The sequence below is a fragment of the Carettochelys insculpta genome, chromosome 3 (genome assembly GCF_033958435.1).
Source record: "Carettochelys insculpta isolate YL-2023 chromosome 3, ASM3395843v1, whole genome shotgun sequence".
NCBI lineage: Eukaryota > Metazoa > Chordata > Testudines > Carettochelyidae > Carettochelys > Carettochelys insculpta.
Genome location: NC_134139.1, coordinates 79,986,087 through 80,013,611, shown reverse-complemented (window position 1 = coordinate 80,013,611; position 27,525 = coordinate 79,986,087). Strand labels below are relative to the sequence as shown.

The 27,525-nt window shown below is 42.5% G+C and overlaps 1 protein-coding gene across 12 annotated transcripts in view; it reads left to right on the top strand.

Moving 5' to 3' along the window:
• FAM120B (family with sequence similarity 120 member B) overlaps positions 1-27,525 on the top strand; it is a 155,632-nt gene that overhangs the window by 25,462 nt on the left and 102,645 nt on the right. For all 12 annotated transcript variants that reach the window (XM_074990207.1, XM_074990208.1, XM_074990210.1 and 9 more), the window contains exon 7: positions 1,017-1,109. In XM_074990207.1, the coding sequence (XP_074846308.1) occupies positions 1,017-1,109 (93 nt within the window). The remainder of the gene's footprint in view (positions 1-1,016; positions 1,110-27,525) is intronic.

Here is a 27,525-nt window from a genome sequence, read left to right as displayed (position 1 = left end):
TGGCAGGGGCTGTGAGCCGGAAGCAAAGGCCGGATCTTTCTTCAGGTGGGGGGGAGATGGGAGAAGCTGTGTTGCCTCACTCCCCCCCGCCCCACGAATTTCTTCATGCCCACCCCAGAGGGGCACGCCCCCCGGTTTGGGAAACCATGCAATAGACTAACATGGCTACCTCTCTGTTACTATTCTCCTTAGCTAGGTGAAGTCACCCAAACTAAGATTTCTGCACTTGGAAAGAACATGTAGGAATTGTCCAATTATGTGCTGTAACCACTTTTTCCCTCCCTTTTAAACTGTGATATTTACAGCACAGGTTGTTAATGAAGAAATGCAAAGTCATGTGCTTAAATGCTTTTGCTTAATTTGGGATGATATGATTTTGACTACAGGTAGAACCTCTCTCGTCCAGCACCATTGGGACCTGACCGGTGCCAAACGAGAGAATTTGCTGATCCATGGGAGATCAGTATTGTCTAGCAACATTACTAATACTTCCAACTGCTTACTGGGTTCTTGGAAGACATTAAGGGTAAATTACAGCAAATTAACAGCACAGAACACTGAAAACCAGGACTGGTAGCTGTAAACAACCTTTATGGGAACACAGGAAATTTGGCCACACTCATCTTAAGTGGACATGCGGCCAATTAAAATCATGCTGGACCAAGGATGTTGCTGGACCAGAGAGTGCTAGACTAGAGAAGTTCAACCTGCATATTTTTTTTCCTTAATCTAAATTCTTAGTTGTTGGACAGTAACAGAGAGATAGCTGTGCTAGTCTATATACTATCAAAACAAACAAGCAGTCCTGTAGCTCTTGAAAGACTAACATTAATTTATTAGGTGATGAGCTTTCGTGGGACAGACCCACTTCTTCAGATCATAGCCATGGAATGTCACTACTTTGCTACTATCCTACTCATTTGTGCGTATGTGTTTAAACAGTGTTAAAGACCAATTTGCAGAGAGGTCTTTGTTCCATACCTTGCAGCTCAAAATTTTTTTTCTCTCCGTTTCAGGTGGATAGCCTGTCTCTGGAGGACTTGAATGCATTTGTGGCTCACACTCTCTGCCTTCAGGGGAAGTCAGCTGCTCAGCTAGCAGTTTTGCAGGTACACACATGATTGAGCAGCAAACATGATGCTGATAACTAGGGTAAACAAGGTGTGGCTTTCTTTTTAAGCATTCTTCTATGTATTACAGTTACTCCAGGGTTAGACAGTGAGCATCAGTGTAGCATTTAAATCATTTAATTTTCTGTAATGTGTCTGATTCATTTATGTTCATTAATGACATACTGTGCTAAAGGCAAAAGGGGGTACAGTAGGGTTGTGACACTTACAAGAGTTCAGTGTTGTGAACCCTCACTAATGTTGAATTTTGCGAATATCATTTTACTTTGGCTGGGGGAGCAGAACTCAGTGGCCCCCTGGGCAGTTCTGGGTAGCAGCGCGGGGCGAGGGAGGATCCCAGTGGCAGTGCAATGGAGTCAATTGTTGGCTGTGCTATGCCCCAGCTGGAGTCAGGATTGGGTGCACCCCATTCTGTATAGGCCAGGAGGGGGCTGACAGTCACTGCGGTGGTGTGGGACTTGTTGGCGCCACCAGAGCTGCCGTGACTGCTGGATTGGGACCCCTGCCTAGCTCCAGCGTTGGTACTGTGGCCCTACACCCCAGCTTCACCCAAGACCTGCACTGCTCTGCCTGAATTCCCGTGGTGTGCGGGGTCCCCAGCCCAGAGTGTGTGGGCGGGGGAGGGGGTGCGGTGTGGCGGGATCCCCCACCCCCACGGTGTCAGTGACCCCATGTGGGCCAGGGAAAGGGCTTGGAGTGGCCGGGGGGGCGAAAGCTAGTAGAGGGTCCCTGCAGCAGTAACTGCAACTGGCAGGGCTTGGAGAAGAGCTGTTCAGAAGCTTGCTCTGCTCTACTGCCTGCTGAGCCTGGCATGGGAAAAGTGAAACTAACTCCCCCAGTTGCACTTCTTTCCCTGGTTGCAAATGCTGCAAACTCACCCTCACATTTCCAGCTTTCCTTCATTCTTCGTAATCCAGCCACCTTGCTCGGTGCCACAGCTAAAGTCACCTTTGTTCTTGTGGTTGTTGCTCTGCCGGGTGAGCCACTTGCAAATAATTTAATTTGCAAATGTTAAACTTGCGAATGTCGTGACCTTGCTGTATTTTGAAACTAGAACTGGGCATGTGAAGATCTAGATTTTGTTCTTGGTTTTGCCACTGATTTGACACGTTATCTTAGGAAAGTGATTTAATTTAATTTACCCGTCTAAAAGATAGTGCTAATATATATCTGTTTCACATGAATGTTGCAAGGATACTGTAATACATAACATTGGTAAAACAATTGAATATTATTGGATAAAAGGTACTGGAGTGTGCCAAATATCATTATAGCCACCACTGCAGTTAGAGTTGTATTGTTTCCATAATAGGCTCGCTTTTGTTGTGGCTTGTAAGCTTTCTCAAAAATTCTTTCAGGTTGAAATTTTCTATGCTATATCTCCATATAAAGGTGAATTTGGTTGACTCAGCGGAGGCGTGAACGCATGCACTCAGTTGCAGGACTGGGGGCCTTTGTATGGAATTTTGAAAAAATGGTCAGCAGAGCTTTTATGAGGTGCTCTAGATAAAAAATTTAAAATCATCCTCATAAATTCCAGTCAGAAATAGGTGAATTTCCTTTGTGTTCTTTGAATTGGGAATGGTATCATCTAGGCTATTTCAGATCACGGTAGACAGAAACTTGTTTTATCCCACTCACCATAGTAAAAAGTATTTTTTTAATGTCTAAAGGAAATATTTGAATGCATGCTCCTACTTAACAAGAGGATCTGGTTTTATGAGAACTTCAACACGCTTGAGAATAGAAATTATAAGAAAGACATACTACAAAATAAAGTAACAGAGAGGGAGCCATGCTAGTCCATATACTATCAAAACAAAAAAGCAGTCAAGTAGCACTTCAAAGACTAACAAAATAATTTATTAGGTGAGCTTTCGTGGGACAGACCCCTTCTTCAGCCCAAAGCCATACCAGAACAGGCTCAATATTTCAGGCACAGAGAACCAAAAACAGTAGTCAAAGTTGATAAATCAGAAAAAAATTATCAAGGTGAGCAAATCAGAGGGAGTCAAGAATTAGATTACGTATTAAAGTGCTACTTGACTGCTTTTTTGTTTTGATATAAAATAGTGTTTCACCATTTGTACTCTAGTGCAAGCTTCCTTGTAAAGAATCACATGGGTTTTTTTTGTTTTTTTTTTTTAATTTTCCAGTGTTTTAAAAACCCTCATTTGGGATCTATTTATATGGTATCTTAGGGGCAAAGGTCAGGGTTACAGAATCCTTTACATACAAATTCTCTTTTTGTGGTCTGTGGACAAGGTTTTTACTGAAATCAGAACCACACAAGTGGTTTCTAATACTTGTTTGACTTTATTAGCTAAAATTTGGAAGAGAAAATGAAAGTATGAACTAAATAACTCTGAAAATACGTTCTGCAGTGATGGAATTTTTATGGCATGAGGCTGGGTTATGGAGAGTGTCCGTATGGAACAGTTAACCAATGTCAGATAAGTACTGAGATCAGTTGTTTGTTATAGGAGAGGAATAGCAATTCCTACAGTTAAGATTTCCTAATATTTATGCAGATGACAGAATCAGAGCCCTGTTATGCTGGGCACTTTAAACGTATATGGAGTAAAAACAGTGAGAAGCCCTGTGGCCCTGTATGGACTACCAGATTTATTAGAGCATAAGCTTTCATGGGCAAAGACCCACTTCGTCAGATGCATGGAGTGGAAATTCCAGAGGCAGGTATAAATATACAGGCACATGAAAAGAAGGTGGTACCAGTCAAGAGGAGGACCAGAGTTAACAAGGTCAATTCAGTCAGGGAGGATATGGCCAACTTCCAGCTGCTGATGTGGAGGTGTGCCATTTCTGTTTTGTATCAACCATAAGTTGTCTTCACCTGACCCTTCAGAGCCTGTCCCCTCTCTGCCTATCAACTCTTATTTAGTAGTGAAAAGTTGAAGCCTGCTGCCGGTTGGCTTGTGAATCCAGCCTTTGTCATGCTCTTGTTAAATTTTCAAACAAGCATCTTTGTGCTCTGTACAGCAGTGGTCTTCAAAGTTTGTTCGGGAATGTCAGGCACTGTAGCACCTTGCAGTAAGGTAACCAGGTGACCAGTTAAGGCAGGCTTCCTGCCCAGTGGGAGCTAGGGTGACTGTCTGCAGGTGAGAGCAGTGCATAGAGCCTCCTAATCCCCTTCCCTGCTTGTCCCCACCTTGAAGCTGGACCAGATACTGGCCACTCCCAGGGCACAGTGCAATCTGAAATGCTAGGATAGACAGGAAGTCCGCGTTAGTACCATCACTTCCCAGGGGCCACCGGAAGTTAGCCTGCTCCCTAATCTCTTGTCCCAGCCCCAAGACACTCCCTCCCGAACCTGAAGCCCCTTCCTGTACCCCAGATCCCCCATCTGCAGTTACATCCTGGAGCCTGCACTCTAGTCAAAAGATAAACCTATGGATCACTAGAAGAAAAGTTTGAGAACCACTGCTCTACATCACTGTTCCTTACACTTGGGAGGGTGCTTCCTGTAAACATCTCCAAAATCAGTTCATTTTTCTGCTTTACATCCCTCCTTTAAACTCCTCTTTGCAGTGATGGCTACAAAAAAATTGACAGTGGTTAAATAGATTGCTGGTGTATTAAGACCACAGCTTATCTAACTGACCTGTCTGTTTCTCATGCTATGCATAAATTGTAAGCTTTCAGGTGCTGGCACCATCCTTTTGTTCTGTTTTTACAGCATGTGATACATGGTGGTGTTCTGGTTCACCACCAGAGGTTCATAGGCCATACAGTAACAGAAATAGTAAATAATAATTTTATGCAAGTCATTTAATCTCCATGTCTCAGCTTCCCTGAAAAATGATTGTCACAGTATTTATTTAATTCATATGGCTAATGGTAGATAGTAACAGAGAGATAGCAGTGCTGTTCTATATATTATCCAAACAAAAAAGCAGTCTGGTGGCGCTTTAAAGACTAACAAAATAATTTATTAGGTGATGAGCTTTCGTGGGACAGACCCACTTCTTCAGATCATCTCCATACCAGAACAGTTATGATCTGAAGAAGTGGGTCTGTCCCACGAAATCTGATCACCTAATAAATTATTTTGTTAAAGTGCTACTGGATTGATTTTTTGTTTTGGCTATTGTTAGGTTTAATTCATAAATGTTTTTAACATGCTGTGAGATCCTTAGGTAAAATGCATATAGAAGTGCAAAGCATTATTAATATTTACATTTAGCAAATAAATAAGTTTTTATGACTAGTGATCATTTTAAGAATCAGCTCAGTAACATTTGTGAAACCTGTAACTTGGATTCATTGTGACTTTTTTTATAAAAGCAACTATGTAACTTCTATTCTTTCTCATTTTTGAATCAACATATATAAAACCAGTTTACCTGAAGTTAATCTTTGATATATTGTAATTTAGAAACATGAGGTATGCCTCTTTCATATGTGAGACACAAGGCACCTGAGGTTAAAATCTTTTAAGGGACCAGCTTCAGTTGGTGAATTGAGACATGATTTTAAGCAGCTAACATAGAGCTGTTTTTCAGATCTTTTATATGTGATATTGTCTGTACTTTCTTTAAAGCTAACTACAAAGAATTTAAAAGGTACTTAATGTTGTAACATGTCCTGTGGCAGGAGCTCAGTGTTTGGGTCCTAGTTATTTTTGAATTACTCTAGAGTTCAGTATTATTTAGAAGTAAACAAGGTGTGTCTTGGGTTCGCCTATTTAAAAGATAAATTTTGGATTAGATACAGATAAAATGTAAGGTGAGGAGACATAGATGTAGGTGGGGCTTTTTTCCAGGCCCTGGCAATCACACACCTGTGGAATGCTGTGTTTCTTTGAACAGGCCAAGGCACACTTCTGAAAATGCCTTCTCTTGATAACAAAGTAAATGAGCCACTTGTGTGTCGTGTGCCTTGTCATTGCCCATTGTTCACTGGCGCATTTGAACTGGAATTCCAAAAATGCTCAGTTTACCCTGTATCCTGTCACCACTTGTTTTGTCCTAACTGCTGAAATCCAAACTTTTACAAATTCATTTCCCTTGAAGTCATCAAGGAATTGTTGTATTGTAGGGCAAACATGATATCTGCTTACCATGAAAGAGAGCATAATTGAATTTAAGGCAGGGTGTTCGATTCCTAGCTAAAATAAATAATTTGGTTCTGTGCTGAAATCCTGCTACATATAATGTAGTACTTAACATTTGGAATTTTCATGAGCTGTGATGCCTAATATTATCTATCGCAGTCATTGAATAAAACCATAAAGCCAATTAAGCATGAACATATAGTATTGACTCTTTTATGTTTATAGATATGCTTAGGTACTACAGCTGTAAACTGTTCTCACATCACTTCTTTTTGAATTAGATGTTCCTTTGTGTGAGGAATTTAATCTTTTTTTTGACAAATACTGCTCCTAGATGCTGTATATGACTCCCCTTGTGGTCAATACACAGGGAAGAATTTTGTCCCATTGCTATGAAACCACACAGTGCAGCTTCACAGTTCTACCCTGATGTTTGAGCCATGACTGAGACAATTTTAATTACTACAGAGGTTGACCATGGGGTGAGTTTATACATGTATTGTCTTGTGACCTACAAGCGTAATTAAAAATATGTACCTGATCAGTAATAAGTCGACATGGTGTCCCAGTTTTTCTTTTCTTTCTCTTCCGCCATGTTCATACATGAGAATGGCTTGTTGTTACAAACATAGTTCCAACTACATGAGGCACGTTTGGCTCAAAATAAGATGGGCCTGCAATTTTCATTTGAGACTTGATTATGGAAGCATTTTCTCTTCCCTTTGAAACTGCAGAGCTGACTAAATCCAGCCAGTTCTGAGGTCTTTGTCTTCATTAGGAAATTAGATTGTTGTAACTACAACCCTCAGGGTGTGAAAAATCCACACCACTGATTGACTCAATTAAACTGAAGTAACTCCCAGTGTAAAGTATTGGAGGGGTAGCCATGTTAGTCTGGATCTGTAACAGCAGTGAAGGGTCCTGTGGCACCTTATAGACTAACAGAAAAGTTTTGAGCCTGAGCTTTCGTGAGCACAGACTCACTTCATCAGATGCTGGTCTTGGAAATCTGCAGGGCCCTGATGAAGTGAGTCTGTGCTCACGAAAGCTCATGCTCAAAACTTTTCTGTTAGTCTATAAGGTGCCGCAGGACCCTTCGTTGCTGTCCCAGTGTAAACAGAGCTAGGTGTTTCGGACAGTCCTCCCATTGACAGGTCTGCCCAGTTCAGGGAAGTGGATTACCTATGCAGACTGTGGGACTGCTCCCTCGGCATAGGTAGTATCTTCACTGAAGCACTGCTAGAGCAACCCAGCTACAGTGGTGCTGCTGTGCCACTGTGATGTTTAACAGCAGATAGGCCCTGAGCAGTTCTCATTGTAATGGTGAAATTAAATTTTTCTCTTACATATGCGAGTCCTTAACCAATAGCTTTGTGGTTAGACAAAAGGCAGAAGTCTTAAGCACTAATGAGATGCAGTCCTCGTTAGTTAGCAGCTACAAGGTACAGACATCTTGCCTTACATGTCTAAATTGTTGCCAGGCTGACAGCCAATTACTTGTTCTCATGTAGCATTTTAAAACTGTCATTTTGCCCCAATCCTGTGCTTGACTTCAACTTTTCCTCAAGTAGAAGCTGCTGGAACATTCTTCCGCTGCTTCTCGCAGTCTCACAGGGATGTGCCAAACAGTGCAGTTCAAATGATTTGACCTTCTTGTAGCATTTACTGTTAGAGCACTTGCTTATCCTTTCTGCGCCTGCCCTGTGTTCCTGAATGTTCTGAGGGTCAGGTTATAAAAGGAGGTAGGGTGCCATTGCTGTCTCAGTTTCAGCCATGGCAGCAGCTTGGGTGTAAATCTCGGTCACTCTCTGAGCGTCTGGGACTTCCTTGATAATCCTGTCACCTTTTTCCCCTTCAATATTATCTCACAGACCGTAGCTTTCACCATCAGTCCCAAAACTCTCACTGAAAAAACCCTTTATGTTATGTATGATAGCGTCACATTTTGCTGGATGAATGTGATCTGTGTGTTTAGATGCCAGAACTACTTAGCCTTGCTTCACTAAATCTTCCATTTAAAATACTTGTGAAGTAACATTCCTTTTCTCTCAGGTGGACTACAGATTGTTAACGAGAGCAGTAATGCCTCTGTAGACTGTAATTGTTAAAAATGGCGCCGTGTGGCATAATGTCATAATCTATAGATTAACGTGTTAGAGAGGGCGAGAGGTCTTGTGCACTGTGTTGGAACTCAGGTGATCTAAAGTCAGTTTCTCGATGTCACAGTTCTAATGTATGAACTTGAGAATTCATTTAATTTTGCTGTGCCTCAATATTCTGTTTAAATGAGGCTCAGTAGAAACTCACAAAGAATCATATGTCGCCCTCCTCCCCCACCCCCAAAAAAAACATGCAGGGAGGGGCAAAGGAGTGGCCAGCAGCTCTTATGGCTAGAACATCAGGGCGAGGGGCAACCCAATAGCCCTTCCCTGTTCTCACCCACAGTGATGGGGGAGGTGAAACAATGCAGCCCCAGTTTGCTCTGCTCCCCATGCTGTGTTGTTTGGTGGAGAGGGTGGGACCATCCCTATCACTCACTGTCGGGAAGTGAAGTGATGCAGCCAGAGAAGCAGAGTGAGCTGGGGCCATATTGTTCCACTTCCTTTACTGCTGCTGGTGAGTGTGGGTTGGGGAACGGGTGAGCTGTCCCCCTCCAGCCCTGCTGTTCCCCTGGGCTGCCAGTGTTGGGGAAAGTGGTTGGGTGGGGTGGGGGTGGAGCTAGAGAGTGGGGCCTAGGGCAGAGGGAGGTTGTCTTGGCAAGGGTCCTCCCTCACCAGTTGCCCAATGAAGCAGCTAATACAAAAGTGGTATGATGATATACTCATTAATATTTGTGTGTTGTTCAGATATTCTGGTAATAGTATTATCTAGATAGATAGAATAACATAATTATTTTTATGGTGTTCATAATTGTCAATAATGAGCATTCTGGGAGTTGTAGTTGGTTACTTTCATGTTAAAGCACTTTTGAATAACTGCAGTTGCTTTTCTAGTATATCAATGTAATGATTTCAGTATATTTTAATATAGCTTTTAATACACTAATAAATGTTAATTGTGACTGTATTACAAATTATAATCATGTGATAGCTTCAAGCAATGAATACACCACACTATTTAACAAAGAAATAATTTAAATTTACAATATTGGTAATCAGATACATTATGGGAGCAGAGCTCAAGTGGATTATCATAGTGATATAACTTCAGTAGAAAAGTGAAAGTTAAATGTGGACTCTAGAACAAAATGAAGAGCCTTCATAGAGCTGAAGCCAAACTAACTTCCTTCCTTCAGCTCTTATGAAATTTTATGAGTATATTGTAGAATAATTTAGTGCGTCAAAGATTTGTACTGTAATCCAGTATTTTAATATGAAATCTTATTATTTTAATATCCAATCTTGTGACATGTATTTAATAAAATCATTTCTTTGGGGATTAGTTTGAACATCTGTAGTATCTAGAATGAACAAAATTGTTTGGCCCAAGTATGAAGGCTGTGCAACAGTCTCAGTCCATTGTTTTTACTGGAAAATCCTTTGTTAAGCACAGGGGTAAGTAAGGAAGCTACATCTTTGGTACAGTAAAGAGATGTTCTCAAGTCTCAGCCCAAATTTACTTATACTAATAAGTCATCTATATTTAACATGTAATTAGTTATAGCGCTACAAGTTTATATAACACATCTGATGTTTGAATAAAATAAGCTAAATCCAGTCAAAATATAGCCTGTCTGAAGTTGAGAGAAAGCAGGCTGGGGCTGTGGATCTAAAACACACATTAAACTGTTATTTTCTGAGAACTAATAGAATCTTTCTAAGTGTTGATTTGATTATTTTTTGAATGATTGGCTTAAAAATACAAAAAAGTGCACTTCATATGCATAATTTTTGATACATTCTTTTTCCGTAAGATTGTTCCAGCTTCCCCATTTCCCCTTATATGGTATATAGACATTATGTTTTGCACAGGCCTCCCATGGAGCTGTACATAAGGTCAGAATTAAGATTTTGGACTCCAGGTTGCCTAGTTCCCTCCTTCTATTTTAATCTGGTGTGTGGTTTTGGCAAAAAGCCCAGAGAGCCAACATTACGAGTTTTTAGGCCTTGCAGAGAAAGACACACCAGCAGCTATGTTTCTACTGTTATAACATGGTGCCATTCAGGTTTTTGCAGTAAGTGCAATCATAATTTATCTTCCATGCAATGTTTGTAGACTACTATCCAAACAAAGGCGGCTGTAATAAGTTGTAAAAAGGAGCACCATGTCATATTATCCCTTCAAACTGAAAGGCAGTTTTTGTAAGATTTCTGAAAAGTGTAGGAGAGAAAAGATTCACACTAGAGACAAGAAGCTTCTGAAACTTGGGTTAAAAATAGCTCAGTCTGAGCATACTAGAATTGCAGAATTCTTTGGCCCCTTTGGCAAGTCAGAACTTCATCTGTCAATGCCCTAAGATGTAACGTCTTTCTGACAGATTCCAAGCAGCCTTTGTGAACCAGTTACATTATTCGTAATAAAATTAATTGCTGTTCAAAAATTCATTCCCCATCCAAGGTAAATAAACAAGGATCTTTGTTTATGCCTATGTGATGTGTCTTGTTAGTAGTTGTATTTTTCCTGAAGCCTGAACAAAATAAGAAACAACAAAATGCAAATAACAGGCTTCCCTTTACAAAACAAAAAAACAGTCCAGTAGCACTTTAAAGACTAACAAAATAATTTATTAGGTGATATTTTGTTAGTCTTTAATGTGCTACAGAACTGCTTTTTTGTTTTGTGAAGATACGGACTAACCTCTCTGAGGCTTCTCTTTAGCTCTCCTGATGAATAGCTTGATAGATTTAATATAAATTCTGTCTTTCTCTCTCTCTCTGACCAGCTGTGCTCTCAAGTGAGCATGCCCATTTCCATATGTCTGTTTTGTACTGCAGGCCTGTTTATGTTCTTGGGAGACTTTTAAGTGATCAAGTGTGACGTACCTATTCCATTATTAGCCATAAGGAGTCCAGTGGCACCTTAAAGACTAGCAATTTTATGATGGCCTAAGCTTCTGTGAGTTACAACTCACTTCATCAGATGCATAAAGTGAAAGTAATGAGTTGCAACTCATGAACACTTAGGCCATCATAAAATTGTTAGTCTTTAAGGTGCCACTGGACCCTTGTCTGTTTCAACAAAAGCAGCTATCCCACAGCTACCTCTGAAACCTGCCATCATAAGCCATGGAATCCTATGTCACAATCAGATAAAATGATGTTTGCACAGGTGCCATAGATTAGGAACTGAAATTACTCGTTGTTTACTATATTTAATGAAACATCCTCCTGCTAGAACTGTAGCCATTTTTCTGATTTTTATCTCTCCCCCCACCGGTATTTAAAAAACTCCTTTGATCCTTTCCACAGACTATCACTTGCCTTCCCCAAACAGCACCTTCCCCAGCTGACAGTGGCCCATTAACATGTAAATATTCCTTGGCCTAATCTGAGACATTAATCTTCACGGATAAATGATTGTTCTTTCTCTCTACCTTGTTGCCTTCTCTCAGATACTTTTTCATCTTCTGATGTAATTATTAGTATAATCTGCATATGTCATCCCCACACATTCTTATATCATTTATGTATGGTTCTAAAACAATTTCTTGATGGACAGTGTCTAGTCTGACATAGATCCATATATCAGCCCTGCAATATGCACAATCCCTGGAAGCACTGGTACACATCTTAGCAAAGTGAATTCAACCCTTCAAAAACAACAAGAAGTCCTGTGGCACCTTATAGATTAACAGATATTTTGGAGCATAAGCTTTCATGGGCAAAGACCCACTTTGTCAGCTGCTTAAGTCTTGTTGTTTTTGAAGACAGACTAACACGGCTACCTCTCTGATACTTTTCAACCCTTCAGTATTTTGAAGAAGGTGCATGTAGTTCTCTGAAATGGACTAGTGTGGGAATTTTTGGAGTAAGTCCTTTAAAAGTGAAGACCAGTTTTCCCTTTGTGGAACTTAAAACTTTTTTGTATTTTTCATAGGGAGTGAGTTTTACCTGCAAACCTGGACAAAATATTTTCTTTTTGAACTGTGGGGTAGTGTTGGTAGTCTGTCTTGTCCGATGATGACGTCTTGAGCTTGCACGGGCTCATCAGTTGTGGACTCGCATGTGGCTGACGAATCCAAGCCTTGAACAGCATGAGCGTTCACAGTAGGGGCAAGGGAATTGTCCTGGCTCTGTCAGTGTGGCTGCTGCTGTTGCTTTCCTCCTCATGAGCATCAATCGGGCGTATGCATCGCTTCTCTTCAAAGTTGTCATACTCAGGTTGTACGACAGCATGCCAGCCTGTTTGGTCTCCTGCATGCTGCTCTAGTTGCTTTAGCTTTAATCCAGAATGAGCAATGTTGGCCTTCACGCAGTCTTTATACCTCTTGCGAGGCCTACCTTGATTCCTTTTGCCCTGGGAGAGTTCACCATAGAGGAGATGCTTAGGGATTCTTGACTCTTCCATTCGTATGACATGCCCTGTCCAGCGAAGCTGGGTTTTCAGAATCATGGCTTCAGTGCTTGTGGTCTGTGCTCTGTCAAGAGCTTCTAGGTTCATGACTCTGTCCTGCCATTGAATGTACAGTATTGACCTCAGGCTGCACGTGTGGAAGCGCTCCAGCAGTTTCAAGTTTTCTGTACAAGGTCCAGGTTTCACAGCCATACAGGAGACTGGTCAGCACTACAGCCTTGTACACTTTCAGTTTAGTGGACTGTCGGATATTGTGCTGATTCAACACTCGCGCTCTCAGACGTCGTAGTGCCTGGTTGGCCTGGCAGATTCTGGCAGTGATTTCTTTGTCAAGGGAGTCATCATTGGCTATCACACTGCCTAGGTACTTGAACTCCTCTACCATTTTAAACTCTGTTTTAAACTCTTGGTAGAGATTGAAGAGAGGAGAGCAGCAGATCCTGGAGCAGGGTGAAACAGTACCTTGGTCTTTCCTAGGCTGATGGTCAAACCAAAGAGGTGAGGGACTTCAGCAAACTTGTTGACGATGAGCTGGAGATCAGATGCCTTGTGTGCCATAAGTGCGCAGTTGTCAGCAAAAAGGGCTTCCAGGATGAGCCTCTCAAGCATCTTGGTTTTAGCATTTAAATGACGAAGGTCGAAAAGTGACCCATCAAGCCTGTACTTCATGTAGACTCCATGGTCCAGGTCCCAAATGGTGTGGCTGAGGACACACATGAAAAAGAGGTTGAATAGCACTGGGGCCGGCACACACCCTTGCTTCACAGCATTGGAGATCTCAAGTGGATCTGAGGACTCGCCATTTGAAAGAACAAAGCCAGTCATGTCATTGTGGGACAGAGAACAACAAAAAGTCTAGTGGCACCTTATAGACTAACAGATATTTTGGAGCATAAGCTTTCATGGGCAAAGAGCCGCTTCATCAGATGCATGAGTGGGGGGGTTAATATTTAAATACCCCTCTGAAACCACCCTTCCCACTCATGTGTCTGATGAAACGGGTCTTTGCCCACGAAAGCTTATGCTCTAAAATATCTGTTAGTCTATAGGGTACCACAAGACTTCTTGTTGTTCTCGAAGCTACAGACTAACACGGCTACCTCTCTGATACTTGTCATTGTGGGACAGGTGTATGAGGTTAACGAATCTTCTCGGGCAGCTGAATTTTGACAGGATAATCCACAGAGCTTCTCTGTTAACGGTGTCAAATGTCTTGGTCAGGTCTATAAAGACAGTGTATAGATCTAAGATCTGCTCTGTGAACTTTTCCTGGACTTGACGAACAGCAAAGATCATGTCAATGGTGCTGTGGCCTGGGCGGAAACCACACTGTGCCTCTAGTAGTTTCTCCTCTGAGATGCTGGTGATCAGACAGTTGAGGATGACTCGAGCCAAGATCTTCTGAGCAGTGGACAAAGGGGAGATGGCCCGATTAATTTCCACAGTCAGCTTTGTTGCCCTTGTTCTTGAAGAGTGAGATGATTGTGGCATCCCTGAAGTCTTTGGGCATGTTGTCTCCCTCCCAGATGCTGGTCAAAATGCTGTGAAAAGCTTCAAGTGACACTGGTCCTAGTGCCTTGATAATTTCAGCAGGGATACTGTCCATCCCAGGTGCTTTGCCAGAGCTGGTCTGGCTGATTTGCCTTTTTGACCTCATCTATCGTAGGGGGCAGGTCAAGACTGTCTATTGTGGATTTCTGAGGGATGTGGTCTAGGACTGCAGGGTCAACAATGGAGGGCCTGTTGAGAAGGTTGCTGAAGTGCTTTCTGCACCTGTCATTGCTGCTCTTCTCCCTCAGGGGGGACATGCCATGGGCAGACAGGAGAGGTGCAGTGCTTGGCTTTGAAGGTCCATATACAGCTTTGACAGCACTGAAGAACACCTTGGAGTTCTTGGTGTCAGTGTATTCTTGGACTTCATCAGCTTTTCTCTCCCACCACTCATCTTGCATTTTGCGAAGTGCAGTCTGTGCCTGACTCTGAAGGTGCTTGAAACAGTCATGATTGGAGTTTGAGGACTGATCATTTAGCCATAACAGAAATGCTTTCTGTTTTTCCTCCAAGATGTTCATGATGGTCTTGTCATTTTTGTCAAACCAGTCTTGGTGAATAGTAACAGAGAGATAGCTGTGTTAGTCCATATTCTATCAAAACAAAAAAGCAGTCCAGTAGTACTTTAGAAACGAACAAAAACTCCTTTCATTTCTACAACAGGTGTCTACACCAGGGGTCAGCAACCCCCAGCACAGTTGCCAAGGGTGTTATGTGAGCCGATTTTCATCAGCACGCAAGCCAGGAGTTCAGCCCCACCTCACCTCCCTCATGAATTTGGGCACTTGCTCAAAGCCATACCACTGTGGATTAATAAAAGACCGGCTACTGCTGCCAACCCCCACATAAGTGGTAAAGCTCTGCATCTTAATTTCTTTATTAATGGAGCTGTTGTAAGTAGGACTATGAGTGACTTTTAAAAGCATCACTGACACCTAAACCATATGTAGAGGTCAAAAGGTCAAATTTTAGCACCCCACCTAGGAAAGGTTGCTGACACTGTAGTGCTACAGTGGTATGGCTGCAGAGCTAATGTTTTGCTTGTAGTGTGGACATAGTCTTATTTCCGTAGTGAAGGTCCTAAGGATCCAAACACCAGCTCAAGTTCTACCTGTTGCCCTGTGGTTTTGTTTTGAAGAGCTTTCCCAGTCATGTTAAGGTAAGTCTCTAAAACTTTGAATGAAGCAGTTGTTCAAGTTAACCTTTGCACTTGTATTTCCAGCTCACACTAACATAGTGGTGACAATGTGGAATGTAGTAAAAAACATCATATGTAAATTCCAGCATTAATTTTCTGTTTATAGTCACTCGATAGTTGGCCTGGTCTTCCTTACCCCATAGAGTTTCTTGTTCCAGTCGGGTACCAATTCTCCAATATGACTGTTTTAGACGTTGAATCGAAATATGTTCATAAACACAGAGACCAATATTCATTCCTAAATTTTCTACTGTTCTATTCAATATCTGTCTGTCTACAGCAGGAGTCAGCAACCCCTGGCACAGGTGCCAAAAGGCATGCAAGCCAAGCCCCACCAATTCTCCCCCACACAGCCGGGAGCTTGCGTAAAGCCATGCTGCCTGTGGAGTAACGAAAGACCAGCTAATACTACCAATCACCACCTAAAGCTCTGCATCTTAATTTATTTATTAATGAAGCTGTTTAGGTAGGACTATTAGTGACTTCAAAAATCATCACTGGCACACTCGAGCTGTACGTAGAGGTCAAAAGGTCAGATTTCAAGCTCTCTGCCTTGGAAAGGTTGCTGACCCTTGCTCTATAGCATATGTATTATACATTCAATAGAATACATTTTTATAGAATGTGCACGTGAAGCCTTTTACACAGACAATGAACTAGAGAGTGAACTCTTCATTGAGCGAGGTACAGCAATTTATACATGTCCTAAGGGACAGTAAGTACAGAGACAAAGAGAACTTTTAAAATGTCAGGATTAAAAGCAATTGTGCTAGCTACTTCCAGGAAGAAAAGAATGAATACAAGCAGTAAAGACATCTAAATGTCCATATCGAGAATCTTGGAGTAGCAGTGAGTTCTTTATGGAGCAGCACAAGTGAGGCAACAACTTCTAGCTAGAGAACATGAGGAGGAGCTATCGCAGAGCCCAAGGTTGAAGAAATGGATGGTAGAGAAGAAAGCAGTACTTGAGGTTAGCAATGTAGGTGAAAACCAGACTCTGGAGAAATTTAATAAATAAATAAATAAAACTAAGATGGAACTTTTAACTGAATTTACAGCATAGAGTAATATAGCTCCTTTACCAAAAGGTGGGAGATTTTGGGGCTCATTGGAACAGGAATTGGTGAAATGGAGTGGAATGAGGTGTTTTTTTTGTTGTGATTCGAATGGTTACAAAACACACACAGGTCTTCATTCCTTGGACATGTGTTTTTAGCAGACTTATCTACTTGGAGGTGACAGTCTTAGCGCCATCAGACACAGCGTGCTTGGCCAGCTCCCCCAGGAAAAGCGGGTGCACAGCAGTCTGGATCTCGCTCAAAGTGATGGTTGAGCACTTGTTGTAATGAGCCAGATGAGATGTTTCCCCTGCAGTGCACTCGAAGATGTCGGTTAGAAAGGAATTCATGGTGTCTGAGTAAACTTGCTTCAGCACTTCGTACATGTAGATGGAGTAACTCTCCTTCCTACTCTTTCTGCACTTCTTCTAACCCTTCTTCTGGCTACGTCTACACTTCAGCAATCTGTCGAGAGAAATTACTGTCGAAAGAGATCTTCCAACAAATCTTTTATTGACAGATTGTGTCCGCACGCAAAAGCGGATCAAAAAGTGTTCCACTCTGTTGAAAGAGTGGCCGAATGTCAGGCAGCTCTCTTGACAGAAAGGCCAACCAGAATCTCAGCAAACTGGTGAACTGGAAACCCTGTCTGTCAACAGAGGGCCCCTCGGAGCATCCACATGGTTTTTTTGTTGACAGAATCTGTTGACAAAGGCATTCTGCCTGGTGGAGGAGAGACAGAAGGTAGTCGATGAAAGTGCCCAGTTCTGCACGAGTTGAAGGTTCCAAGGGCAGGAAGTATTTGTGGGGACTTGCTGCCACCAGGGGAAGGTCTCCTCCGGTGGCGAAGATTTTTGGGGGCTTGCTGCCACGGGGGGGACGTCTCTGCTGGCAACTAAATGTTTTGGGGGCCTGCTGGTGCCAGAGCTCCACCGTCTGAGGAACAATGAAGGGACCTTGTCAACTGGCCCTTCATCCTCTGATTCACCCAACCCCCTCCCCGTAGGATGAGGGGATCCAGCTCCCTAAGAGTATGGGCTGCCCCTCCCGAGCAAAATTGCTTGTTGAAATTTGCCGAGCCCTGTCCCCAGCCTTGGACGTCTCTGTGTAGCATAGTGGCAAGCCAAAAATCCTTTTCCTAACATTTTCCATCCTTCTCTTTCTTCAAACTTTGGCCCCGTAAACACAGGGAAAAGTGGCTGGAGGGCTAGTTGAGAAGACACAGACTCCTGGGTGATCCTAGGGCACAGAAGCATTCATGTGTATGTAAATTTGGTGAGCTCCATCCCCCATGTTGGACGCTTTTGTGTCATGAACTGGGAAGCCAAAAACGCTGCCTCACAAAATTTCTTTTTTCCAAACTTTTACTATCCAACTCTTTGCATTGTTCCTGATTTATTTTCAGGGATCATATGTATCAAGGGAGGGGGGAGGGTGGCTGGAGGGCCAGTTGAAGGGAATCAGACACCTGCTCCCCTTTTTGTAAGATCTTTGATAATTAAGTTACAGAAGCAAGAGATTTCAGTTAAGTTGGCGATCTTTGTTGATGCCCTACTTTTCCTTCTGGAAAAATGGTCATTTGCTTTCCATGAGAGGGGATGAGGGCAATGCAATGTGGGAAGATGACACTATGTACCCACAACCACTTGTGGGGCATTTTTCCCCCATGCTGCACTAACAAAAATACCCAGAATGCTACAGGGATGAGGGAACTGTGGGATAGGTTCCCACAATGCACTGTTGCAACAGTGGATATTTGGCAACTGAGTGTGGCAGCAATAAGGCAACTTTGCAGGGAATCTGTGGGGAGCTGAGGCTACTCAACTTTGAATTTATAACACCCAGCATTACAAAATCGATTTTAATAAATTAGAATTCGTCTCATAGTGTAGACATAGCCCCAGAAACAAGTTTCAGAGGGACTGTCCTGTTTGTCATTTTCTTCTGAAACAGGTCTGTAGTCCTTTGGCTCCTTAAAGACTAACACGTGCATTAGGGCATACGTTTTTATGGGCTGGAATCCATGAAATGACGTGTCTGATGAGGTGGGATCCCTCCCACTAAGCTTATGCACAAATGAATGTATTAGGACTCCTTAGCTGTGTCTACACGTGCACGCTACTTCGAAGTAGCGGCACTAACTTCGAAATAGCGCCCGTCGCGACTACACGTGTCGGGCGCTATTTCGAAGTTAACTTCGACGTTAGGCAGCGAGACGTCGAAGTCGCTAACCTCATGAGGGGATCGGAATAGCGCCCTACTTCGACGTTCAACGTCGAAGTAGGGACCGTGTAGACGATCTGCGTCCCGCAACGTCGAAATTGCTGGGTCCTCCATGGCGGCCATCAGCTGGGGGTTTGAGAGATACTCTCTCTCCAGCCCCTGCGGGGCTCTATGGTCACCGTGGGCAGCAGCCCTTAGCCCAGGGCTTCTGGCTGCTGCTGCGGCAGCTGGGGATCCATGCTGCAGGCACAGGGTCTGCAACCAGTTGTCGGCTCTGTGTATCTTGTGTTGTTTAGTGCAACTGTGTCTGGGAGGGGCCCTTTAAGGGAGCGGCTTGCTGTTGAGTCCGCCCTGTGACCCTGTCTGCAGCTGTGCCTGGCACCCTTATTTCGATGTGTGCTACTTTGGCGTGTAGACGTACCCTCGCAGCGCCTATTTCGATGTGGTGCCGCGCAATGTCGAAGTTGAACGTCGACGTTGCCAGCCCTGGAGGACGTGTAGACGTTATTCATCGAAATAGCCTATTTCGATGTTGCTACGTCGAAATAAGCTATTTCGATGTTGGCTTCACGTGTAGACGTAGCCCTTGTGTTACAGCTTAGAAAGATAAGCCTGGCTGTCAGCCCTCCTTTTGAGAAGTTGCTTTGCACATTTGCAGACAAATGTGATAAAAAGTTTGACACGGTAAAGGGGTGCTTTACCTCATGCTAATCCTCTTCGCATTTGGTTGGGTGCAAGAAGAGTTTCATCTTGAGAGCGTATGCATCAGCCATTTGTTAACACGTGTGACATTATCACTGGTTTCCAAAAAAATATGTTTCAGTTTTCTGGAGTTGCAGATCTTCTTAGGTGTCCAGTTAGTGTTGTGGTTTAGCCTCCGTGGAAGTGAACGGGAACTGGAGCAATAGAAAATAGATCTTTTAAAGCATAGAACAGAGAAATGTAATATATGGAGATACTTAAGTAAATCATAAACACAGGTAGGCTGAATCATGAGAGAAACTCGTATCCCAAACTCCCATAATTCCCTGAAAGCAGTGAAGGTATCCCACAATACATGGCAGCTACCCCACAATGCACTGCCAGAATTTCCCACAACTGCCAAATGTGAACATCCAAATAGTTATACCAGTAGAACGACTGCTAGGAAAATGGTCCAGTGTAAACAAGGCTTATGACTGAGCAAGACAAAAACTGTTAAAGCATGAATAAGAATTTCAGCAGGGGAAGAAGTGTCAAGATAGAGCACTGGCACATGCAGCTTCTAGTTGCAGAGGTGATGAGGCAATCTTGAATCCAGCAGAGATGTTCAAGAAGACAGTGTTCTATGCAAAAGATGATGGCCAAGGTTTTATGGTGAAAGTTATGGTTTGAAGTAAGGAGCGTAATATGTGTGGTGTCAAGCATAGAAAAGAGAGTACTTTACTTTGGAAAAGAGAATGTTAGTCTTTGAAACATAAAGTAGGAAATTGGAGCTTGAAAAAGAGGGCATAGTGGATGTTTTTGTAGTGGGGGAAAAAGGCTGTGGAATTTTGTTTTTGTTTCTCCATGACTCAGAAAGGGACAAATGATTTTTTTTGCAATTAAACACAACCAAACTTTGGGCTAAGCCCGGAAAAGGGGTAAAAAGGTCATTACATACAGAATATTGGGTAGATGAGGTAATAACGAATGTCCTGGTGAAATATTAACTATGGTTTTTGTTAGCAGGCAGGTGCAAGAAGGTGTACATAGTGGGTGAGGATGTTCCATGAAACATGAGTGCCCATTGAGAGCACAAAAATCATTGAATGGAGAGTGAATGTGTTCTTTTTTATGGGCTGAGTATAGCTGCTAAACAGATGGTTAGCCTACATATGTTATCTGTGTAAGTTTATGCAAATATTATATAGACGTGTTTTGTATTGCCACTACCCCAATATAAATTCTGGATCAGATCTGAGCAAGATTTGATATTACTGTTGTTATATAAGTGGAAAAGAAAAGGAACCCATACCGATATCTTTTCCGATCTCAGCCCTGAAAGCCTCTCATGTTGTCAATATCAAAACTATATAATCACTTAGAATTTTAAGAGTTGAACTGGGTACTAGCAAACATCTGTCTTTTTAAGCTGCAGTGAATTCTATTTATAATAAGCATTTATGGTACATGTCAGAGGGAGCTCCCTGAAGAAGATGTGTTGTTGAGCACGAAATCAGAAACTAAAAGCAAGCCTTTTATGATCCCTAAATGTAATTTTACCTAGTGGTTGTTTAATAAACAATACCATATTTGTAGTGTTTTCTTGCTTTGTTTTGATTTCCTTTTTAATAGCACACCCAAGGCAAAGCACTGTTTGCAGTTTTGTTTATATTCACTTGAGGTTTTTAGCTTAATGTAAATAGCAGTTGTGTTCAGCTAGTATCCATTTACACCACCAGCCTGTAAAACCAAGTAAATATGCCTCACTTAGCATATAAACACCAACCAGTTGAGCTGTTTACTATTAAATATTTACTAGGAAGCATTAGGAACAATTAATAACTGGTTTTTCTAGTTTCCTGTTCCACCAGATGCCTGCACAGGGACCTCCTCCTCTTTTCAGTCAAGCTGCCTTTGCACCTCCTGGTCTAAGCAGGAAGAGAGTAGCTTAAGTTGTAGTCTTTTATCAAAATCAACCATAAGCATGTTTTCAAAATACTGGCTTTTTCATGCTGACAGGTCAAGGAAGTGGGTGAAATATAACCCTTTCAACAGTCTGTTGCATAAAGCTGATAGATGCCAACTAAAGTTACCATCTTGACTAGGCTGTCTCTACACTAAAATCCCCTACCATTCATACCCCCATTTCAGCTTTATCAGAGCTCTCTGTGGTACAGACAAGGCTTCAGGCAGCCATTGGTGCATTGTTTAAGTGCCATGGGCCAGGTCCTCATATGGTATAAATTAGTATCATTCCATTGATTTCAGTTTCATCAGTTGAGGACCTGGCTTTGAGTCATCGAAATTCTTCTCAGCCCAGCTTGCTGTGTCATGCATGGTACATTTAAGTTCAGGTGATCACCAGAGTCTTGTTTTTGTCTAGTGCTCCTACTGTGGAGCTGACTCAAACGAAATAACAATGGCATGTCTTCACAAAATAAATCTTGTGTGGGTAAGGCCTTAGGTACTCAGATCTGAAGTGTCCCTGTGCCATCTCTATCTCCATTACCAAGTGATTTGCAGTATGCTATGGAATTTTTTCAGGTGGAGGAAGGCTACTTAAATAGCATGACCATCTGTCCCGTACTGGGGATGCCAAAAAGGCGGCCTGACTTATTTTTTTAAAAGAGACTAATTGTCCTGTATTTGGGCCCTCCCTCGCTGACCTTTTCTACCAGCAGCTGCGCAGGCGCAGCTGGTGGAAGGCGTCACTTCCTTGAGCCTCAGGGAAGCGGGGGTGGCTGCTACTTCCCTGAAGCTTCTGGGATGGGCCAGCAGCTGCCACCTCCTTCCCAGTTCCCCAGGGCTTTGTGGAGCCGGGAGGAGCCATCCCTCCCCCCAGATCTCCCTGTCCCATAGTTGGGACTGGGAGATACACTCATCTTATACTTAACTCTCTCATATCTATCAGAGAGGTAGCTGTGTTAGTCTGTATCTTCGAGAACAACAAGAAGTCCTGTGGCACCTTATAGACTAACAGATATTTTGGAGTATAAGCTTTCGTGGGCAAAGACCCTCTTCATCAGATGATCATCTGATGAAGCGGATCTTTGCCCACGAAGGCTTATGCTCCAAAATATCTCTCTCATATCTGTACATATGGAGTTTCAGCTGTGGATGGCCTGCCAGCTGTGTAAGAGCACTGATCCAAACCCCGATTACAGACAGGGCAAACTTCCATGCACAACATGGTACTTTATCTCTACTCAAAAACAAGGTAAATTGCCCAGCCACAGGTGATGGTGGTTTGTCAGCTTTGCCAGTCTACACTAAGAATTTGCACTGATGGAAACCAGGATGAATTCTAAGTTAATTCTAAATTAATTTCTTATTGACACTCATAAGATTTGTTCTCAGTGGTGTTTGTTTTCCAGTGTTGAGACTTTAACTATGCGAAATGGTGTCTCTTGCTTTGTATCAGATGATAGTTTGTGTGTCTGTATTTCAAACATACTTTATGTTGACCCCTCTCAGCATTTTCCATGAAGAGCAAAGCTCAGATTTGCCTTTTTTAAATGCAGGTTTTAAGATATGATGCACTTCACTGTATTTGTTGCCTAAGCATAGGTTGAGTACAGTTAATTATTGAATCATTATGTTAAAGATGGGCTGGAAATGTAAAATGCAGTACTGTTTCATAAGTGGCAACATAGAACAGAAACTCTAGCATAGTGATTTTTGGCTTTGTTTATTTGTGTTGAATGTCAGTTCAGACCCCTTGGGAAATCTTAAACATAGTCTGTGGACCCTCACAGGTCCCCCGGCCACAGGTTGAAAACCATGGTTGTAATAGACTGGTCGAGCTCAGATTAATCTGAATAAAAGAACCAGTTTGCTTAGAAAAGTGATACCTCCAGATTCTGATCACCATCATTTGGTTTGAATTCCAGCCCTTTAAGGTACTTGAAATAGATTTCATTTGTTTTAATCACTTCTCTTGCATTGATTGATTGATTTAATCAGGAATGAGCAGGTACTAACTTGTCCTGGAATCTGAATAGTATCTGTTGTTGAATTTTCTTTTGTATATAGATAAGCAGCATGCTGCTTTATGGGCACAGCTTTGATGTCCATTAAAATATGAATAAGAGCTATAGACTATTCAAGTATTTTTGGTAGTCTCTTGCTTGTTTGTGTATATTTAATTTTTAAAATAGAGTATAGGCCACACATGGCTACCTTCCCAGTCTAAGAGGAAGAAAATACAAGATAAGGGAAAGATAAATGTGCAAGATAAAATAGTAGACCTGGGCAGGAATGTGCACCTGCAGAATACGATTTCTTATGTCCATGTAAGAAGAGGCTGAAAATCTGCCCCAAAAATCCAAAGACAGGTTTGCATCTTCAAAATCTGAACAAGATGATATTGATTACCATCTAAAACTACTTTCAACTTGGCTGGGTGAAAATATTGCTACATCTGCGACAAGTTTGTCTGTTTTATTGCCTTAATTGAGTTGACCTAGATAGTTCAGTCACGTTTGTACAAGTTTCCCCTCTTTTTTCCTAATCTAGAACTGGAAGAGTAATAATTCCACATTGATCAACAGATTTTTGTCTCCTCCCCCAGATAGCCTCGTTATCAGTAGTTACTCGGCTGACATTAGCCACTGGTTCAGGAATTTAATAGGCTAAGACAGTTGGAATTAGAAATCCATTCCAAATCCAAAACTATCCCCTGCACCCCAAAAGATTGGCCAAAACTGTCAAAAAAATCTCTAGAATAACTTCAGACAAATATACAGTCTGAGGCTCTCCTCCCACAGACTGTTCAATGTCTGCACTCCTGCTCCTATGCAGATGCCAATTCCTTTTTGAGCCTTCAATGTTGGTTCTTCCCATCATTGTGAAGCGGAATTCCTGTTAGTGGTGCTTCCCATGGACCGCGGTATCTGCCCATGCCAACCATTATCAGGGATCAAAGCTTATGTTTGTAGAACAGAAGAAGATCTGACGTGAGAGCCATTGGAGATGGCAACAGAAATCAGATTTCTCAAGCTGACCAAATGAGTGTTCCATCTTACTGATTCTGGGCAGGGCAGCATAATATTTTGTATCTCTCTTTAAAGTTAGATTTAATATACAGCATAGTTCAAGAGTAGGCCTCCTAAAAGCAGTTTCAACAACCACAGTTACAGTGATAATAAAAGTGAATGAACTCTTAAGTTCACTTTTAAGTCTGCAATTAACGTTGATAAATTTGGAAGTCAGTGTTTCCCCCAGAACGTTAGTGTGTCGGAAACTGCTGTTGGTAAGAGCAGTGGCAGAATTACAGCACAAGCATCTGAGGCAAGAGGAACAGTTTTCATAGGCTGCATCTATACTACAAGATAAATTCAAATTCAAGGCAGTTAGCTCTAAGTTACCACGTGACTGTCTTCACTGTAAATACCATTAGCTCGATTTAGAGATACTAATATTGATATCATAATATTGTTGGTACCTGCTGGGTGTAGTATCAAGCTCAAATTCAAAAGTTTAAATCAAGGCCAGTGTGGAAGCGCCATGTCTTAAAATTGAATTTATTAGCTTCCAGAGGTGTCCCGTATGAAACCCACAGTGGCCCACAGTGCTCCGCTCTAGCTGCTGCTCTCCAGGTGCGCAGGAGTTAGGTAACAGGAAGACCACGTATTTCAAAGCGGGAGCAGGAAGCCTGTGGCAGTGGGCTCATGTTTGTATGAGAGTCCGAGAAATGTCTCTTTCTTTGCTATTAGCGCTGTGAGTGCATCTGCCCATTACAAATATCCCCAGCACGGAGTTCGTGGCTCTAGCTCCACGCTTCATATTTTTTTTCTGTGCGGCCTCGTGCCAGCTGATGCCCCGCCGCACCATGTAGCAGCAAAGCTGTTGCGGGGGTCATGCTTGCATAAGAAGCCAAGAAACTTCTTATCAGCAGTTTACATTTGTGCACAAACTCAGCTCCTTCCCCCACAGGTACTATGCAGTTGGGGTCTTTCCCATGCTCAGCCACATCACATGGGTAGCCCCTGCCCCAATAAAAGGATGTACCTGCCATTTGGTGCTGACCGTGCTGCCAGGCCGCACCTTATCCTGGCTTCAGCACAGTTAGGGCTCCAATGGCGGGAAAGAATTTCAGGGGCTTGCAGCTGCTGGGGTGGAAATATTCACTGGTGACTAAGATATTCGGAGGGACTACTTCAGCTGCCCCCCCCCCCAAATATTTTCAGGGTCTTTCTGCCACAGGGGGGAAATCATGCCCATTGGCTAAGATATTCAGGAGTGGTGGAATATTTCAACCAGCTCTGCAGCCGCAGACTACAGCCCCCACCCCTGCCAAAAATATTTTTGGGGGGCTTGCTGCCCATTGCAGACATCTTCTGCTTTTTGCGAAATCTTTGCTATTTCAGTTATATAATCTTTTTCCTAACCTTTCCGATCCTCTTTCTTCATGCTTTGAGCCCCCCTAAAAACACAGGGAACAGTGAGTGGGTGGAAGACCAGGTGAGATTCCTGTTTCCATTATAAGTGCAGTATATGAAATTTCACTGCTGTGCCCCGTGTTGGCCGTGTCTGTGTAGGGAAGAGAGAAGACACAAATCTTTTTTCCTAGCCCTTGCTATCTTCTTTCTTCTAACTTTGCACCCCTTTACCCAGGGCAGAGTGGGTGAAGGGCCAGCTGAGAATACATACTGTCCCTGTGTTATTTTCAGGGATCAGATGCAGTCAAGGGAAGGGGGACAGTTGGTGGATGGCCAGTTGAGAACACAGCCCGTGCACAGAAACCGTGTAGTGCATTGGAAAGCCAAATACCCTCCCCCCAGCAACTCTTTTTTCAAAAAACATTACCATCAGCTCTTTCTTCAAGATTTTTATGGTCCCTCTGTTATTTTAAAGGATTGGATGCAATCACGGGAGTGGGGACAGTCAGTGGATGGTTAGTTGACACACGCTTCCTGAAATCCTTTTTATGAAATCCTTTAACTCGGTTACAGAAGAAAGAGATTTCTGTTAACTTTGCCACCTTTGTTGATGCCCTACTCCACCTTCCTTGTGACGGGAAAAATGGACGTTTGTTTTCCATGGGAGGGGAATGAGGACAATGCAACGTGGGAAGAGGATGTCAAGGACCGGCGAGCGTACTTAGAATCCTATGGGGATGAGGGAACTGTGGGATGGGTTCCCACAATGCACTACTGCAACAGTCGATGGTTGCCAATTGAGTGTGGCTGCAGTAAGTCAACTTTGTTAAGTGAGGATGCTCAAAATTGAATGTATAAATTCCAGAGTTACAAAATCGATATTAGTAAATTTGATTTTATCTCGTAGTGCAGACGTAGCCATACACTGCTCCCGCACCTTCCTACAGGTGTCCTCAGTTGATGGCAGGCGCAACAGCAAAATCCTTGTATTTGAACTTACATCAGACTATCCCACATCATGTAGGGAAGTCTTGTGTGCATAAAAATAATGAAAAGGACAAATGCAATTTCCAAAAGGAAGTGTTTTGTAGGGTACAGTGCCCTTGATGACAGGCCTGTCTTTTCTTCTGGAATCTTCTGCTTATCCTCACTGTGTTATCTTTGCCTTGCTGACACCAAAAATTTGTGAATATTCCCATGGCAAAAACAGTTTGTGGTTTGCCATGTGTGTTGACTCATTGCAGCCTCGCTATGCTTTTCATTTTATTTTTAAGTTTCCAGACGTGAGGAGAGGGGGACTACTCTTGAGTGACTGCATTTCCTGCTTGTTAAAAGAAAGACCTCACTGTGCTAACAATCATTCTCTCTTGTCAATGTTGATTTCCATTTGTAATTTAGAAAATTCAAACAGTTCTTTTTTTTAACGTACAGGTTAAATCGCTCTAATCTGGCACCCTGGGGACCTGACTGGTGCCGAACGAGAGAAGTTACTGGACAACGAGAGGTCAATACTGTCTAGCTCATTAACAATACTTCCACTGCTTACTGGGCTCTTAGAAGACATTTTAAATTACAGCTAAATAATAACACAGAACACAGAGAGCCAGGGCTGGTGATTGTAAACAAACTTTATGGGACCACAGGAAACTTGGCCACACCCATGACAAGTGGTTGTTTGGCTAACTAAAACCATGCTGGGTTGTGGATGTTGTGG